Source organism: Phoca vitulina, unplaced genomic scaffold, assembly GCF_004348235.1.
Source record: "Phoca vitulina isolate PV1807 unplaced genomic scaffold, GSC_HSeal_1.0 scaffold4, whole genome shotgun sequence".
NCBI lineage: Eukaryota > Metazoa > Chordata > Mammalia > Carnivora > Phocidae > Phoca > Phoca vitulina.
Genome location: NW_022589707.1, coordinates 12,803,187 through 12,821,659, shown reverse-complemented (window position 1 = coordinate 12,821,659; position 18,473 = coordinate 12,803,187). Strand labels below are relative to the sequence as shown.

General features: G+C 41.1%; 1 protein-coding gene across 4 annotated transcripts in view; it reads left to right on the top strand.

The window, feature by feature from the left end:
• The window catches only part of EXOC4 (exocyst complex component 4), a 731,914-nt gene that overhangs the window by 15,803 nt on the left and 697,638 nt on the right, over positions 1-18,473 (top strand). For all 4 annotated transcript variants that reach the window (XM_032401540.1, XM_032401541.1, XM_032401542.1 and 1 more), the window contains exons 2-3: positions 5,962-6,151; positions 16,356-16,550. In XM_032401540.1, coding sequence (XP_032257431.1) covers positions 5,962-6,151; positions 16,356-16,550 — 385 coding nt within the window. The remainder of the gene's footprint in view (positions 1-5,961; positions 6,152-16,355; positions 16,551-18,473) is intronic.

Sequence of the window (18,473 nt, the reverse complement as noted above, 5' to 3'; positions counted from 1 at the left end):
TTTTTTTATTTGATCTTACTTTTGTCTTTTTAAAGAGTAATATTGACTTCTGTGTGCTTTCCCCCTGTCTGGACTCCATTGCTCTATTAAGTCCAAAGTGAAGGCAGAATTGCTCCATAGAAGGAGTAAGTGATGGTGACTAGTTATTTTCCTTTCAAAACACTTGACCGACTAGACTGAAATACAGAAGCTGGTATAAAAAAGGGAAAGTGGTAAGTTCAGTTTCAGATCTGCAGTTACTTACCTCGGGTTTAATGCTTATGAGTAAGGCTCGCTTGGAGCTGCTGGCTATGAATTCACTAGAAACATATAGCATGCGTGCCTACTAGGTGCTGTTAACAGGTGCCTAACAGTGCACCATGGTCCTTTTAGCCCATTAGGTAAATAAATTCCTTCCTGGGGATTAATTAGTCATGGTTAAAGATGTAATTCATCATGCAAAATGCCAGAGCTGTCTTAGAGAAAAGTTTTGGAAAAGTCTTAGAGAAAAGAGACACAGAAATGTCTCTGTGTCTGGCTTAACTAGAATTTAGTGTATATTTTTATGTTCCTCTGTGAACTTGGCAATAGTTTTTAAATCTTAATGGTTTTGAGATAGGAATGGAGAAAAAAATCTAAACGATTCAGTAACATGAATGCATTTTGGGGTGGCAACTTCAGATCGTTTCTCCTGTGCTCGAGGCTTTCAGTTCATGCTTCTTGTCCAGACTCAAGACTCTTAGAGCACTTAGCAGCTTTTTTAGTACTGTCTACATCTCTACCCATCCACTCTTCTCATCACATGTGAGCTGTAGCTTGATCAGGAGCTGAAGGCACAAGAAGTAGGAGTTCATAACATGCATAGTGGGAAAGGCATGGGCTTTGAAGTCAGGTATACGTAGCTTCAAGTCCAGGTCCCATGTTAGCTGTGTGTGGGTGAAAGTTAACTTACCTCTCTATTCCTCTGACTCCATCTCAGCAGACTTTCTGAGGATTATCTGAGATTATGTGTGCAAAAGAACCACTGCATTCCCTGGCATATGATGGACACTAATATCTTGTGCTTCACTTTCATTCTCCCTTTCTCAAATGTAGGACCCAAGGATGCATGTACATTTCTGTATTTAGTTTGAAAATTTCCCAATAGATGAGTGAGAGCTGGCTTGTCAGCACTTACTGTCTGGGGGATCTTGGATAATTTTTGGAGTTGGTATTTACAAAAATGCGATGTAGTTTTAGACCTGATTATTAAAAATATAGTGCCTGTACTTATAGGATATAAAATCTCTTCCTGTTTGGACTGGTCAGACCATATGAGGAGTGTGTTGTGTTCAGTTCTAGTACTACACAGGTTAGGTAAGCTTTTAAGGGCCACACTGCTCATGTTTGAGGCCTGGCTCTGCTACTTAAAAGTTCTGTGCCTCTAATACACAACTCTGTTTCCTATCTGTAATAAGGGAGGTAATAAAGGTACCTACCTCTTAGGGTTGTTGTCAGGAATAAATGAATTATTAGGCATAAACCACTTAGATTAACATCGGGCAAACAGTAAGTTCTATGTGAGTGTTAGCTGTTTTGGAAGGGACTTCAGAGGAAATCCACAAGGATGGTGGGCTGTGTGGGAGCCATGTTGTGGGAGAAACAGTTGAAGCAGTTAGAGATGTTTAACCTGAGAAAGAAGTACTGAAAGCGCTTTACCATTTAAAGAGAAATTGTATGGAAGAAGGGATAGACTCATGTAACCGAAAAAAGGTGCAACGTGGATCAATGGGTAGAAATTATAAAGAGCCTGATTTTATTTTAATGGAAGGCTTTGTAACAAGGAGAGCTGTTCAAAATTGCAGTGAATGGCTTTTCGAACTAATGAGCTTTCCATCTCACAGAGGCTTATTAGAAGGCTGGGGAGAGGTTCCTGACCTGGCTGGCGAGGTGAGCTAGATGACAGGTGTTCTTTTATACCTGGCTCTCAGTTCAGGTCAAGTGACTGGCTTAAAGTAAGATAATTCCACATTGAAATTTGCTGTGGGTAGCAGGCATGGATACTTTCTCCCTAGACTTCTAGTCTGCTTTCATGGTGTGTTGTTCATTTGTGGTGCCAATATTTATTGTGGGAGACATTTCGTTTCTGGTCTCATTTTGCAGAAAAGAAAACAGAGGTCAGGGATACTGTCTGCTATTGCTTGACACCATGGAGTCCCTGAAGGAACCCAGGGAATTATGGTTCATTATTGTTGGGAGGGCCGTTCTCCTTGGGAGTGCTGTTTCTGAAGTTCTTCTGAGCAAAGCACCGAGTGCCCTTTGTTTTAGACGGTCTTGTCCAGGATATGTATTTGGATGTTTGGAAGATAGAGATGATTTCTCCCTGTAGAAGAATGGGCAGGCATGTGTCCTGTCCAGTATAAAAGATGGAGTTTTCCATGTTCGGGTTCCTGTTTAGTCACTCACGGCATGTACAGGCATAAAGCTGGGTCAAGTTGCCTAACCCTCATGGGACTTGGGGCCAAGGTGGGGGGCTACTGCAGATATGCCGGTGCCCTTGCTTCGTGCTATGCTGGGAGTAACAAAGTCCTTTGTTTCTGACCCACGAGTTTTGTGTCTTCTAGCAGCATCCATGAAACTCTGGCAGGCTAACTTGTTAGCTCGTGAGTAGGATACAAATCTCAGACTCTCTACAGTTCTTGACGTTGAGGAGTAAGGTGAGTCAGGTTAAATCTCATGCCCAGTGCCAAATGATCTAGCGTTTGGGGGTGTGATAGAATTTGAATCTGTGTCTCCAGAGGACGTCCTTTGCATGACGTTGTGGAACACTGCTGTTGCCCTTGCGGAACACTGCTGTTGCCCTTGCGGCTCTGACTGCTAGAGCAGTCTGCACCAACCACCGCCATTCGTTGAGTGCTGGTGATCTCCCAGGCCTTGTTGGATCTCCTTTAATTCTCACCCATGGCCCTATAAGGAAGGTATCCTTATTCTCTACATTTTGTAGATGAGCAAAATGAGATGGGGGCAACTGGGTGGCTCAGTCGGTTAAGCGTCTGCCTTCGGCCCAGGTCATTATCTCAGGGTCCTGGGATCGAGTCCTGCATTGGGCTCCCTGCCAAGCAGGGAGTCTGCTTTTCTCTCTCTCTGCTCATGCTCTCTCTCTGTCTCTCTCAAATAAATAAATAAATAAATAAATAAAATCTTTAAAAAAAAATGCGATGCCATGACCAAGGTCATATCGGTACTAAGTGGTGGAGTCAGGATTCAAAACGCAGAGGGAGGATGCTAACAGGATCACTCCTAAGGGCTGTCAGGAGGATTCAGCATACATTCTATAGAGTGCACAGCACTGCTGGTTTCTGGCAGCTGTGGTAAGCCTCTCTAAATATTTGTGGCTATTTTTGTTATTAGTAACCTTGTTGCCTTCCTTTTCTCTAATTAAAAAAAAAATAAAGGGATGGTTTTGTTTTCTATTTCCAACTAAAAGCAAACTGTCATTCAGCGCAGTTTACATTAAGAGGATGAAATTAAAGGGGCACAAACCTGGCATAGGCTCTTTCCTTATACAAATATTTTCTCTAAAAATGAAAATAGGAGCTAAAACTCCCTATAGGCCCAATTTACTCTCTAATCTTCATTTTAGTAACCCTTTCTATTTCATAAATAACTCCTAATGCGGCAGTAATGTGTTACAGTGACAGCTGATGCCCGAGAAGCTGTCCTCTCTGGGCCTGACATTTTCTTTAATGGTAATTCTCCTAGTTAATGTAAACAATGTGAAATGTTTGGCATGTTTCCTTCCACAAATGGTGGTGGAGAGGAAATCCAAGCATTGTAAAGACGGCAGACTGATCCGGTGTAGCTTTGACAAATCCGTGGCTGTTTGCTGTTAGAAGGGGAAATCAGAGGTAAATACCTGGGAACTCTTCCCTTTGGAACAGTTGATAAATTGGAGGCATTTTCTGATTGTGCTTTACTTTAGATTAACAGCCTGGAAGGTTTCAGATTTAAAGAGCAAAGTTATGTATCATAGAAACAATAGGAAGGCATGCTTAGCTCCCTGTACCCAAATACTGCAAGTGATCATTGGTAGCTCCATCTTTGAAACCATATTCCTCCTAGCTTCTCCACTCTGATTTATTTTATTAGCCAAATACTTGTGCAGTATTTTCTATCAGAAAGTAATCTTGGAGGTAGTTCGTCTGATGTCGGATCACCAGTTGACAGAGGAGGACACAGGATCTGGCACGATAAAGGCCTTCCTTCAAATCTCTGGGTTCCTAGTGTGTTGCCTTCCTGAGCGTACCCCACAACCCTTAGATGCTTTGCACTTTCCTTCATTATATTTCTTGTCCTGTCCGCCCCCCCCCACACCATTTCCTGCTAGAACTGGTCTCTTGGCATCCCTAACACATTTATGAAATTCTTTTTAGAGATTAGATTGATGTCAAAGACTGGCCTGCTGAATTTCCCCCTAAATTGAGAAGGAAGTTTTATATATCATGTGGCTCATGAATTAAGATCTCTTGCTCTAAATGACAGTTGGGGAAAAAACTGTTATACAGTATTTTGCTTGTGAATATCTGGAAGTAGATATGTGATTGATTCACTGATAGACCATCTCTGAAAGCAGTTCTAATGATGGACTTATAATTGATTGCATCCATCATTGAAAGCCTAAACTACCCCCTCCCTAAATTAAAGATAAATGAAATAAGCTATGCTGAATGTATATAAGCTGACAAATCTGAGGGAATTTAATGAAACTCTAAATTACTGCAGCCAACAGATAAGAGAAAAAGGTTTCTTTGTTACCGGTTAGAACACTAAAAAAAAAAAAAATCCAAAAAAGATAATAAAAGAAACAAAGATCTGTGGCCCATGTATCAAACTAAGTTATTGAAAGACTTTTTTTTTTTTTTTTTTTAAGATTTTATTTATTTGACAGACAGCAAGAGCGGGAACACAGCAGGGGGAGTGGGAGAGGGAGAAGCAGACTCCCCGCTGAGCAGGGAGCCCGATGTGGGGCTCGATCCCAGGACCCGGGATCATGACCTGAGCCGAAGGCAGATGCGTAACGACTGAGCCACCCAGGTGCCCCTTGAAAGACTTTTAATAAGTGTATCTGTCTCATTCCCTGGTTAGTATTGACTCATATCAATCTTGTTAGTGCTCTTGGATGAATAGTAAAAGTAGGGATTGTCTTGCAGTAAAGCTTATATTATTGCTGTTGTGACATTTTAAAATTGATGTGACCTTATTTCCAGGCCGCTGGGGCTCTGTACCAAATTTAGTTCATTTAAATGAGCTATTTGGAATGCAGTTCTTACGTACAAGTAATTTTATCAGTTAGTACACTTTTAGCTTTATATAAAAGACCAACTGAGGGTGACTTAAACAGTGGGTATTTGTGATCACCCCTAATGAGAAGTCCTGAGGGAAAGCAGCAGGGTTGGCCGCTTTGGGGGCCCAATGATTTCAGTGCAGTAGCTTGGCATTTCTCTTGGCTTTCCCTTCCAGGATTGTAAGGTGGGTGAAATATTTGAGTATCTTAGCTCTGTTTAACAATACCCAGTGTCCGGGGGGTGTGGAGGGAACAAAAACCCAGTATCCAGCTTCCTGTTAATCTTGCAAGAAGACTACTCCTAGAAGTCTTTAGGTCTCGTTGGTCAGACTTACCACTGACAGGTGAATGGAATTCCTGGGATTCACTCAAGCAAGTCAGGACCTGCCCAGACTCTCGCACAGTTCACGCTGCCTGCTATCTAAGATTCGTGTGCCAAGGAAAGAGGGGAGGGAAAGGCTCCTTGGATAGGCAACCGACACAAATCCACTTACGTGGGCTCTTGCAGTTTACTAGGAAGGTGGCTTCAGTATTTTCTGTTAGTCACTTGTTTCATTTCCTCCCTACGTAATAAGGTGAATGTGCTCGTGTATTAACTCCTCTTTTACTTTTTTGCTTTTAAATTTGATTAAGCTTGATACAGCCTCTGTCCTCACCAGGACCCTGTCTACCAGTGATGATGTGGAAGACCGGGAGAGTGAGAAGGGGCGCCTCGAAGAAGCCTACGAGAAGTGCGACCATGACCTGGATGAGCTGATTGTGCAGCACTACACGGAATTGACGACAGCCATTCGCACGTACGAGAGCATCACAGAGCGCATTACCAGCTCCCGAAATAAAATAAAGCAGGTGGGCCTCCTTTTCCTCTTGTGGTCGTTGCCCTTGCCGTTAGGCCAAGGGTTTGTAGCGTGTAGAGGTGCCATGATAGCGGCGACTGGCCTTAGGAGGGACTCATAACGACACTTTCTGGGGGTTTGCAGTGTCTGGAAAGCCTGGCTGAACAGGATCATGGAGGGCATCGTAGGCTTGCCTCCTCCCTGTGTCTTATCCTTGGCTTCTGCTGCTACTTCTCGTAGCGGTGTGAAAGGATGTGGGGGTGGTGGCCCCAACGTGAGGACATTGGAAAGGGGAGCTGTTCTAAGACTCCAGGGCCTCTTACTATTAGAGGCTCCCATTTCCGTGTATCCAGTGTATTTCATATGCTCCTGTCACACATTGTGCACGTGTGTGTGTCTCTGTGTGTGTGTATTGCTGTAACAGTTGAAACATTTTTTGAAACTTCAGCTGTGAGTATGTCCCCTCGTTGAAGTTGGTTGTGGCTTCTCTGTAGTGATTAGATATTCTAGGTATGATCTTGACAAGGAAATCCAACTTACAAATTACTGAAACATCTATTTATGAATACTGAAATTCTTGAATGCCCTTCCTTAGTTGTGACAAGCATGCAGTAACTTCTGTTTTGTTATTTCCCTATATTTTGCAGCGATTTCTTGTTCATTCTTTGTTTCCTCCTCTCTTTCTGCTTCTTGCCTGCTTTCTCTTCCTGCCCACCTCCTTTTGTAGTGGATCCTTGAAAAGTTCTTGGTTCCTGGCTACCATGTTTTTACTGCCTAAAGGACAAAGTAGGTTCATAAGGGGTATTTTTGTATTTGGTGAAGGGATGAACTGACCGTTGGAGGCCGTCGCATCATAGTCCTGGGGTCTCTGGCTGTGTGTTTGGAAGATCAGTCCTTTAATTCCTTTTCGTACCACTCTGCTAACAGTAATTGCTACCACTTAGCACTGCTTCTTTGCCAGGCACGACCGTTCCTCACTCAACAGATTTAGGATTTGGATGCTAGTCTCCCTAACTCTAAGCTCCTCGCTGTGGGTTTTCAGACCTATTTTAGGCAGTAACCACCCTTCTGAAAATGAGCTATCTCCCCAACGTCCCAGTTGCCTCTTGTGTGGGGTTGGGGTGAGAGATGCAGAGCCTCATGCTTGGTCCCCTCCTTGAAACTCTGCAGCTGTCCCTCCAGCACCTGTGTGTGGCCACGGGGCTGCACAGACCATTAGAAATGTGCTGGCTGTGCTGTTGATCGGGAACTCCCTGGACTGCACCTGCCCAGTAACAGCTATGCTCACAGCTTTCCCATGTGTTCTCTTGTCTGTCTTCTAGACCTTACCTTACAATTTTCTAAGCAGATACTTAAATTATTCTTCGAAAAATGCTGTTGACACATGAGTTTCAACCTCTAAGAGGACTGTTTGAGAATCAGCAAGCTCTTAACCTTTTTTGAAGCAATTTGATGACCTCTTTACATTGTAAAATGAACTGGGCATTTTCAAAAGGAATACTATAATTCTTCGCCTTTACAATTGGTGAGTTCATCCTGTGGAATAATCTGTGAAACTAGGTAAAGCTAGAGATCAGTTCAGAGTCAACTGTAGTCCATTTTGACCCAATATACTAAGCTCAAGAGGAGTCAGAAAATGAATGTCTACTGCTGCTGACCTGGCTTTGCCCCGGGTAATCACAGAAAGGGTGAAGGTTTGGTATTTCTCTTTTCTGATTAGTCCGCTTGGCTGAAAGGACTTTGTCCTGATGTCAAGGGAAGCCTGTAGTGGTTTCTGCCTTGACTCCCTATCCCTTAGAGTCGATAGCCTCTTTGCCCAGAGAGTGTTGGCTGGTATTGAAAGAGTCTCCTCTTGATCGTTTCACATTTGTTTTAGCAGCCACAGTCTGTTCGCTGTCCTCATTTTTAATTACGCTAGAATTTTGAGCAAAAGAAAACAAAAAGAAAACTTTGTGTTTATTACATCAGACAGTTGTCAAAGTCAGTCTCACCTAATTCTATTATGAATTAGCTCAATATTGGGAAGAGAAAGGGCTAACGCTCCTTTCAAAAAAGCCTCTAATAATTGATAAATGGGAGAAGAAAAATGTTGGAAAAATGAAAGTGAATTTGTTTTTATTGTATAAATTGACAGTTTTATACTGTGAAAGGCCATTTCTTATCACCAGGGAAACACTGATGTTTTCTTACTAGTCTTTCCCTGTCATTTTTGGTTTTTAATTGCACTTTGGATTATATACAAAATACAGGTATGTATAGTTATGCATATTTTAAAATAGGAGTGGGGATGATTGAATCATCATGGGGCTATATTATTTCACATCCAGCAAGATAGTGAGAATGTGCAGATGTGAGTTGAAATCTTCTTTCTGCTCTCTGCCAAAGGAATGTAATGAGGATTCATTCAACAAATATCTGTGGAGTGCTAGCCGTGTGCCTGGTTCTGTTTTCATTGCTGGGGTTGTACGCACGGGAAACACCTATCCCTGTCCTCATGGAACTGACGTAAACAAAGTAGGTGATATTTAACCACACGGATTGAGTCTCTGTGTGAAGTGTCTGTTTTGTGCTGAGCATTGCTCGAGGCTCTGGGGTATAGAAGTGAATAAAACAAATTCCTGGCCTTGTGGAGTTTACATTCTGGTTTATATTCTAGTCAAGGGAAACCCACTATAAATTAGTACAGTGTGGTATAACAGATGGTAAGAAGTGCTCTGCTTTCCAAACCAAAAGCAAGGAAGGGAGAATTGCGAGTTGCTGCTTAAATGGATTGTTCAGGGAAGGCTTGACTGAGGTGACGTTTGAACCAACACTTGAAGGAAGTGAGGGACAGTCAAGAGAAGCTCCTTAGGAAGAAGGAATGGCAGGTGCAGAAAGGTCCTGAAGCAAGAACATGACTAGAATTTGGGGGATGCAGCGAGGAGGCCAGTGGGGCTGGAGCAAAATGGGATGGGGAGAGGGGAGAGTGGCTGGAGAGACAGAGAGCTGGTGGATGAGGTGCAGTGTGGTGGGTCAGGTCACATGGGGTTTTGGTGACTGTAAGGACTTGTTTCATAACTCGAGTATGGTGGGAATCCATTGTAATAAACTTTTGAACACAAGAATGGCATGATACAACATTTTAAAAGGGCTAATCTAGCTGCTATACTGAGTAGATTTTAGTGGGGACCAAGGCAGATGAAGACGTTCATATTCATGCTTTTAGAGCTTGAGAACACAGAACTGTTGACATTTCCCATTATGATAATAGTTTCATATATGGATTTACATTGGTAGAATCTAAGTCCTTGAGGATAATGAGATGACAGATAAGAGTTGACTCTTTTCCCAGATAGGTCTATTGGGAATTTTTTTCTAGATTAAAAAAAATACATGTAAATAAAAGTGTGTATGATTGATCAGGTCAAGCAATGTGGATAATCAGAATACTTAGGCTATCCTATTACTGTTGAATGCATATTGATATCAGTCAGAATGCCATGTTACTGCACTAGAAAACCTCAGAATCCATAGGTTCTGCCAGTCTCCTAATAATGACTGTTATAGCAGCACCACCAAAATAGATGGATATGAATGGGTACAAGCTGGGGACTTGGGTGGCACAGGTCATACTTGCTGGTCTTTGAATTGGAGTGTTTGCTCTGTGCTGTAGGGGGTGGATGAGAGGACATCAGATTTCTTTAAAGACACTAAGTATCTGTCTCATGTTTATCCCAAGAGCTGGTAGGCTGAAGGGAAAACATACTTGTCTCTGTTGTGAATGTGCACACTTTACATTTCACCCCAGTTTCAGCTGCCCCGTTGGTACTAGATCAAGCCCTTAACTCATTTTTCTTGGCTGTAATTAGAAATAACTATATGTGATTATTCAAATGAAGTTGTTAAGGGCTTAATCCTTGAGTAGTGCAACATTCATTACTTAACATTTAAAATAATTTTGTGGCTTTTATATGAAAATATACCTTGAGAGACAGAATAAGAACAAAGAATAACCTTGATACAAAAAAAATGTCACAGTAGAGCAATATGGATGTGGTAGGAAATTATTTACAGCCCATATGTAAGATGGAAAAATCCTGGCTGCTTCTATGAGAAAGGGAGAAAAGCCTAGAAAGGGACATGCTAAACAATGGGCAATAATGTAATAGCATAATTTAAAATCTAGGCAGTAGAGTGCATGAAGGCAGTCACAAGAACTATGAGGTAGTGTTTTCATTAAATTTAACTGTATCCATATTTGTGTACTATATGCAACTTAAAGGAGAAGCACTGCCCTTGGAAAGGGTTCAGTGGAGCCTCTCAGACAATTTAAGACCTTAGAATGACAGCTAAAAAAACAAAAACAAAAACAAAACAAAAACAAAACGAAGGGAACAAAAGCATGGGAATAAAAGTTTAAGGGTAATTTAAAAGTGATCGGTCGTTCTAAAGGGCTTTAAAACAGAACAGTGAGTAGTGTTTCTGCACATCATTCCTTCCAAGTACTTTGTATAAGACTTTGGAAAAAAATGGGTTTCGACACATGTCAGGAGAATACCCATGAGCATGTTTGTCTGTAGATTTATTTTTAACTACAGAAGAGAAAATAAATTTTGTACTTTTAGAATTAAGAATAACGTTGACTGTTATGTTAATTTCATTTACCATCCCTTGCTTGTGGGGAACTTTGTGGACTATTTCTAGTCTGTAGTTTCAGTGGGGTGCTTGCCTATCTGTTGTGCTTTATTACAGATACTATGCACACCCAAAGGCATTCCCTCTCCCCATTATCCTTGAACAAAATCAGAAAAGCTTTGAATTTGGTGACGTGAAGCCTGTATCCATAGCCTCTCTTACATACATCTGTTCCTCTTTCCACAAATGCGACCACGTTGTTACTCGGAGGCCCTGGGTAGTTTTTCTCTCTTTATCGCCCCAAGGCAGGGTTGCGGATAGCTCTGTTTCTGTGCTTTCGGTATCATCTCGCATACCCACTCACAATAACCTCTTGGGGCCTGTTAACCTGATTTTCTCTTTTTCTAATAGGCTCTAATTAGACTGGCTGGAGGTGCTTGTATATTGAGACTGAAATCCTTGCTGTGGCTGCACGGGTGGTTAGGAGCAACTGTGAAGTTACTAGAAGTCTAAGGAAGCAAAGGAAACGTGTTTGAAGAAGGATTTCTGTACTTGGGTTTTGATGTCTTGATTTGAATAGCTTGACTCTGTGGATTTATTTCAGGAACAAACAGTAACATAAGTTTTCAATTTTAATGATCCTGATAAATTCAGTAGAATGGAATTAAAATGCTGTCACCACATCGAGAAATAAAAGTTTAGATGTAACTTGGTACTGTTCTCACATTTTAGATGTTCTTATTCACTGATGGCTACAGTGCAGTTTCTCTTCCCTGTATAAAAAGCATTTATTGAGCTATAATTTACGTGCAATAGAATGCAGTATTTTTGAGTATAGTTCAGTGAGTTTTGGCAAATGTACATATCCTTGAACGTATTCCCATCTACCCCAGAGAGTTCCCCCCCCGCTTCCTTGGAGTCAAAATTCTATGTTCCCCTCCCTCCCACCTACCCCCCTCCACATCCTCCTCCAAACAACTGCTGATTTGAATCCCATCACTATAGATTATTTAAAAAAATTTTTCATGTTCTAGAACTTCAGTATGTACTTTTTTGTACCTGGCTTCATTTGTTCAGCAAAATGTTTCTGAGATTCTTAGTATTTCTTCTCTTTTATTGCTGAGTAGTATTCCTCCTGCTGCCCAAGTTTTAAAATAACATTTCTTCATAACTGTGACTTTCTAATCAAAAAGTTGAAGCCTCAGGGCAATCTAATATTAAAAGTTCTTGTAGCTTCTTGTGTCTGTGGCTTTGGCTAATAACTTAGTTTAGGGAATAATTTTGGTGATGTTCATTTCCACACAGCCTGATGCCATCTCCCCCACCCTTAAACACAGGCAGAAATTCTACCTTCCTTTTCAGTTTTCCTCTGTGTTAGTAGGCAAAAAGGAGAAGTGAGCTGACTACATCCTAGTGTGAAATACCATAATGGTCTTTTTTCCAATCAGAAAGGAGTTTGCCAAGCTTTACTGACCCACAGTAAGTTTATCCCTCCCTCTCTTGATCAAGAGCCTAGTAGGGTGTTGCATGACATAAACTTTATTTTTAACAATTTCCATAGTAACCATTAAACAAAAGAAAAATCTGAGAATTGCAGAACCAAGGTGAGAAGAGTAGAATATCAGAAATCAAATTCTAACAGATTTTAACTAACATTTAAGAGAGAATGGATTTAATAGCTGGAGTTCCTATCCCGGAGCCCAAGAACTCCCAAGAGGATCTGGGAACAATAGCCTTGAGAAATACGTTTAAAAAGTCCGATAATGGTCATTAAGAGATACGCAAGTTGTAGGGATGAAGAGTAGAGCATGGGGAATATAGTCAATAATATTGTAACAACTTTGTATGGTGACAGATGACTGCATTTAATCATGGTGAGCATTTTATAATGTGTATGATTGTCCTATCACTGTGTTGTATACCTGAAACCAATACTATATGTCAACTATACTTCAATTAAAAATTTAAATAAAGTCAAAACCATAAGTGGTGACAAAAACCAGTACTTCCCTACCTCATCCTTCCCCAATCCCAACTGCAAAACTTCAGAGGCACTGACTTTTACTCTTTGTAAAATGCTTATACTATTCTTGATTTTTCTCTTTTAGACATGGTGTAGGAGCTTCCGGCTATGGAAGATGAGGATTTAGGTCCCCCTCCCACTCTTTCCCCTACCCCACTTCATCTTCTTCCCTCAACCTCTGTCTCTCTGGTTGTATCCTAGTTTTTGGTTAAATAGATAGTGCTTATTTTATTAAGACTATGTAAATATTTACCTCTAAGCCATCCAGCATACTATTGGTGCTTCTGCAATTTTGTTGCTGCTGTTTTCCTTGCAGTTACTGATTGAATGTTCCTGTTGCCTTTCTTCTGCATCGGTTTTCCCCTTTCCTGGATCCTGTGTTTCCTATCTTCTGTTTTTCTCTTGTGGTGATGGAGCGCGTTCTTTACTAGCTTGCTGAGATATGGTGCATATAAGGTTTGTTTGTTTATTTTTGAGAGTTATATATCTGAAAATGTCTTTATTATACTTGTATTATACCTCATACTTGATTGATAGTTTTTCTGGGAAATAATTCTCTCTTAGGATTTTGAAGCTATATTATTCCTTTGTCTTGTAGCTTTTAGTGTTGCTGTTGAGAAAAGTCTGATGCATTCTGATTCACAGCTCTTTGTATGGATTTTGTCCCTTCCCCCACCTCCCTTGAAAGCTTTTAAGATTGTCTCTTTATCCCTGTGTTCTCACATGTCAGGATAACGTGCCCTGGCTTGGGTCTTTTCTCACTCCATTTTCTTGAACATTGGTGTGCTTTTTCAATCTAAAAACACATGTCTTCTGGGACATTTTCTTTTATTATTTTATTGGTATATTTCTCTACTCCATTTGTCTCATTTTTCCTCCCCTGGAACTCCTCTATTTGGCAAATAGTGGACTTGTTGGATCAATCCCCTCATTTTCTTTTATCTTTTCTCTCTTGTTTTTGTTTTATTCTCTGGAGATTTCCTCAAGGGTAGCTTCTAGCCTTTATATTGGATTTTTTTTTCCTAACCTATTTTAATTTCCAAGAGTAGTTTTGATTCTGTTTTTTTTTTTTTTTTTATAGCATCCTATTCTTGTTTCATTGATGCAGTGCTTTCTTCTATTTTTCCTAAGGATATTAATTATAGTTTTAAAAAACTTCTGTTTCCTGCATAGTGTTTGTCCCATCTCCCCCCCTGCCCCGCACTTTTTTCTTTTTGTTTTGATGCCTGACTTTGCATATTCCAGGCTTTCCTTGGCTGTCTGGTGATCCTTGGCTAACTATCTGAATGGAAGAGGGAGGCGGTACGAAGCTGATTGGGAACTCAAAGCGTGTTGTGGGCCTTGTCTAGTGATGAGTGGGCAGGGATCCAGCAGTTTCCTTGGTGAGACCTCAGATGTCACTAACTCTAGGTCTTTTTGCCTGGTCACCTTTCCCAGGGAAAGCCCTACGTTTCCTGTGTTGGAGCTAAAAATCAAGCTGAGTATATTTAGAGGCAACCCTAGCAGGAGGCTGAGGGTCTGAAGGGGACTGAGGATTTTACTGTTCCATAGGCCCACTGTGATCTCATTCTTGTGTTTGCTGTCCAGTGCCTCACACTCTCCCCTCAGCCCGGATCCTTTCTGATCTTCAGTTCATAAACCTTCTATTTGGCCAATGTTTGGGGGGAGGGAATTTCCCATCTGTGTGGTTTGTTGAGGATCCAGGGCTCCAAATACACCTTATGGAAGGTGTGAGCCCTGTATTCCTGCCTTCAGTGTTCTTGGTGTCCCCTTGTCAGTGGTAGCAAACCCCACTTCATGCTGGGACTTTCAGATTGCTGTCCTCTGCTAAATTACCCATGTTCTGCTTTCTTGCTGACTTCAAAGGTTTTGTTACCATCTCTTACATGCCATTCCCTCCTCTCTGTTCTCTTTTCTAGGTGCTTTATGCTTAGCAGAATTTTTTTTTTTTTTAATCACTTTGGGAGTGCAGGAAGGAATGGAGGTAATTAGGACCGTCTTCAATAGATTTTCAAAGGGGTCCGTGACTCCCCCAAAAGCTAGTAGTCATTCCATTGTGCTTATCAAGAGAGATTACAAAGTCTCCTTAGTTAGGCTTCTTTTTACATTGGAGAGTTTCTTAAAAGTAGGATTAGGTATTGCCCTAAAGTTACAGCAATAGAGTAGATGCTTTCTCAAGAAATGTTCTGATCTTAGCATTCAATCTTTATATTTTCCATGTGTGTTGGAAAACTGTTGAAATTTATTTTCATAATCACCAGAAGCATAATATTTGTGAGTATGTGCACCACCACACCAAATCTTGTAGAAGAAAGATATTCAATGGTCAAAAACATGGTAGACTTTCTAGGGTGATGGAAATGTCCTATATTTGATGGTTTGGATTATATAGATGTCTTGCATTTGCTAAAATTCATCAAATGGCATACCTGACATGTATTCATAAATTTTACCTAAAACAAAACACAAAATAACTACTCTCTTTCTCTTAAAAAAAAAAAAAAAAGTTGGGTTGTGCCTGGGTGGCTCAGTCGGTTAAGCATCCTGCTCTTGATTTTGGCTCACGTCGTGATCTCAGGGTAGTGAGATTGAGCCCTGGGCATAGAGCCTGATTAAGATTCTGGGCATGGAGTCTGCTTAAGATTCTTGCTCTCCCTGTCTCCTGCCACACACCCACCCCTTCTCTCTCTGTAAAAAAAAAACAACAAAAAACAAAAAAACAAAAACCAAAAAACCGTAATCAAATACTAAATTCTAATTTAAATAAAAATACATGTAAGGAATGTCAAGAGTATATGAGAGTAGCTCTGTGAATTGTGAAAGGTCGTGATTCTTTTTATTTCATGTCATAAAAATGGAAAAGTCTTAATTATGTATATGAAAATGTGCTCCTCAGGTACATTCTGACTACCCCTCCCTGCTCCTCCTCCTGTTTTGTCAAGCTATGCCGTACCGGTCACCAAACTGCAGATCTCTGAGAATGTTTGAAATTGTCTTATTTACTATCTAAAAATCCTTGGTATGTCCCAGTTCCTCTTATTTTCAGATTATTTCTAGATGTGTCTACTCTTTTCTGGAAAGTGGGCTTATTTTCATGTCATTTGAGATGAATGTACAGTTCCTTGGCTCTAAACTTGAGCTGACTTATAGATGTAGGATGGTCCAAGTGACTTATCAGCTGAATAAGAAACATGCAGAGAACAGGCAAGGAATAATAGCATGGCCTCTATCAGTCATTCTCTTTTAGATATTTTAACATCAGTGGGTAGATATTTTAACATATTTTTGGAGATCTCTATGTCCTAAGTCCCTTTTTCTAGATTCACTCAAAGGTAGGTTAGGAGCAGTTTACTCATTTCACAGGAGAGCAAAGTACACACGGAGGTGGAGACCCATCCCGGTGAGTCAGTGTCAGGACCAGGATTAGAACTTTGCAAGCCAACCAACCATGGGAATAGGTGGGAGGGGGAGTGAGGAACGGTTTACTTCTAGTGACACTAACGAAGACAACTTAACTAGATTACAGGTTTAGGATGGCAAGACTTTGGACTGACTTAAGATTGAATCTGTTTTATCGTAGGTAAAAGAGAATCTGCTCTCATGCAAGATGCTATTGCACTGCAAAAGGGATGAGCTTCGGAAATTGTGGATTGAAGGAATTGAACATAAGCATGTCCTGAACCTGCTGGACGAGATTGAGAATATCAAGCAAGTGCCTCAAAAGCTGGAACAGTGCATGGCGAGCAAGCACTATCTCAATGCTACGGACATGCTGGTGAGAGGTCATTTCCGCTCAGCTCGGGGAGCCCTCACTCTTGTTCCCGGAATGCTAGCTTTCTGGGAGCACGTTACAAACTGCCCTCTTGGGGTTCACGAGCCCTTGCAGGTGAAGCCTCACGGGCTCCCTTCCTAATTCCAGTGTTGGAAATGGTAGGCGATTATTTATGTATTGTCTGCCTTTGGAACAGTGGCAGGTCGTATAATGGTAAAAAAAAAAAAAAACAAAAACCCAGTACCTCAGTCATGTTGGCATGGTAATGAGAGTTGTTTGAGTTTCCGAGGAAGATGGCTAATGAGTCCCATTTTATTTTATTTATTTATTTACTGATTTTTTTTTTTTTTTAAGGAGGCTCCATGCCCAGTGTGGGGCTTGAACTCACAACCCTGAGATCAAGAGCTGTGTGCTTTACTGACTGAGCCAGCCAGGCTCCCCTAATGAATCCCATTTTAAAGAATGAAATCTGCATGAGAGACAGCTTTAGGAAATTGATGGACTTGATGTTCCTCAAGTTCTTTGAAGGGATTGTTATGTGAGGGCTTGTTTTTTTTTTTTCCTTTAAATTGATGAGAAAGAAAATAATTCTGGAGCAATAATTCTGGAAGGGACTTTGTTAAGCAAGAGTACTCTGCAGCCTGGCCTTTAGCCTCTGAGGCCATTCTGTTAGTTTTATTTTTATTTATTTATTTATTTATTTTTTATTATTATGTTACTCACCATACATTACATCATTAGTTTTTGATGATACTTTTATTTTTTTAAAGTAAGCTCTACACCCAGCGTGGGGCTTGAACTCAAAACCCTGAGATCAAGAGTCACGTGCTCTGCTGACTGAGCCAGTGGGCTGCCCCATTCTGTTACTTTTTTTTTTTTTTTAAAGATTTTATTTATTTATTTGACAGAGAGAGAGACACAGTGAGAGAGGAAACACAAGCAGGGGGAGTGGGAGAGGGAGAAGCAGGCTTCCCGCGGAGCGGAGAGCCTGATGCGGGGCTCGATCCCAGGACCCTGGGACCATGACCTGAGCCGAAGTCAGATGCTTAACGACTGAGCCACCCAGGCGCCCCCCATTCTGTTACTTTTTGAATTAGAAACAGATACTCAGAGAATGTTGCAACTGTTGGTGCACATGGCTGAGTGTCAAGAAGATGAATAAAAAATAATATATATCTTGTTACTTATTAAGACCAATTTCTCAAGGCCTGTGGCTCTTAGAGGGCTGCTCTGTCTACCTCCCCTTTCCACACAAGCACCCCCACTGCCATCTGATTCAGAATTGTTTGGGGACTACAGAAGCCCTCTAGCAGATGACTTCATTTGGATTCTTTTTTCCACAATCGGTGAGCGTCCCTTATCTTTGTTTCACCAAGTTAGATTGGCTGTAACACTGGAAAAAATACTGAGGGAACTTGGTGGGAGAAGCAGGGTAAATCCTCCACGTGGTTCCAGTTGAGATTTTCAAGAAGAATTTTGCCATAAGTCCTTCATAAGAAGCTTTTAAGGGAATTTGGTAACCAAGACGTGAGATATGCTATGATATTCTATCATATATTAAAACCTGGTTGTGTGATAGGAGTGAACAGTAAGGAATTCACGTAATCTGTCAGCTAAAAGGACAGGAGTATATGTGGAATGCCACCTATATGTTCCTTCTGCCTGTTGTCTTCAGTGTTCTCCTGTAGACTGTTTCTTCCACATGTGGGTGGGGTTTGGGGGTTTGGGAGAGAAGAAGGGGTGTGGGCTGTGGCCTGTAGCTTTCAAGCTTTGCAGAGGAAAATTTTTTAATTAAAAAATATGGGAGTAGGGTCTAGGTTGGGTCAGCTTGAGTACTATGATTGTCAGTTCCAATTAAAATTATGTGGTTGGGGGGAGTGGGGATCTGGGGAGTGGGGTGGGAAGGAAGAGCACTTACCTCCAGAA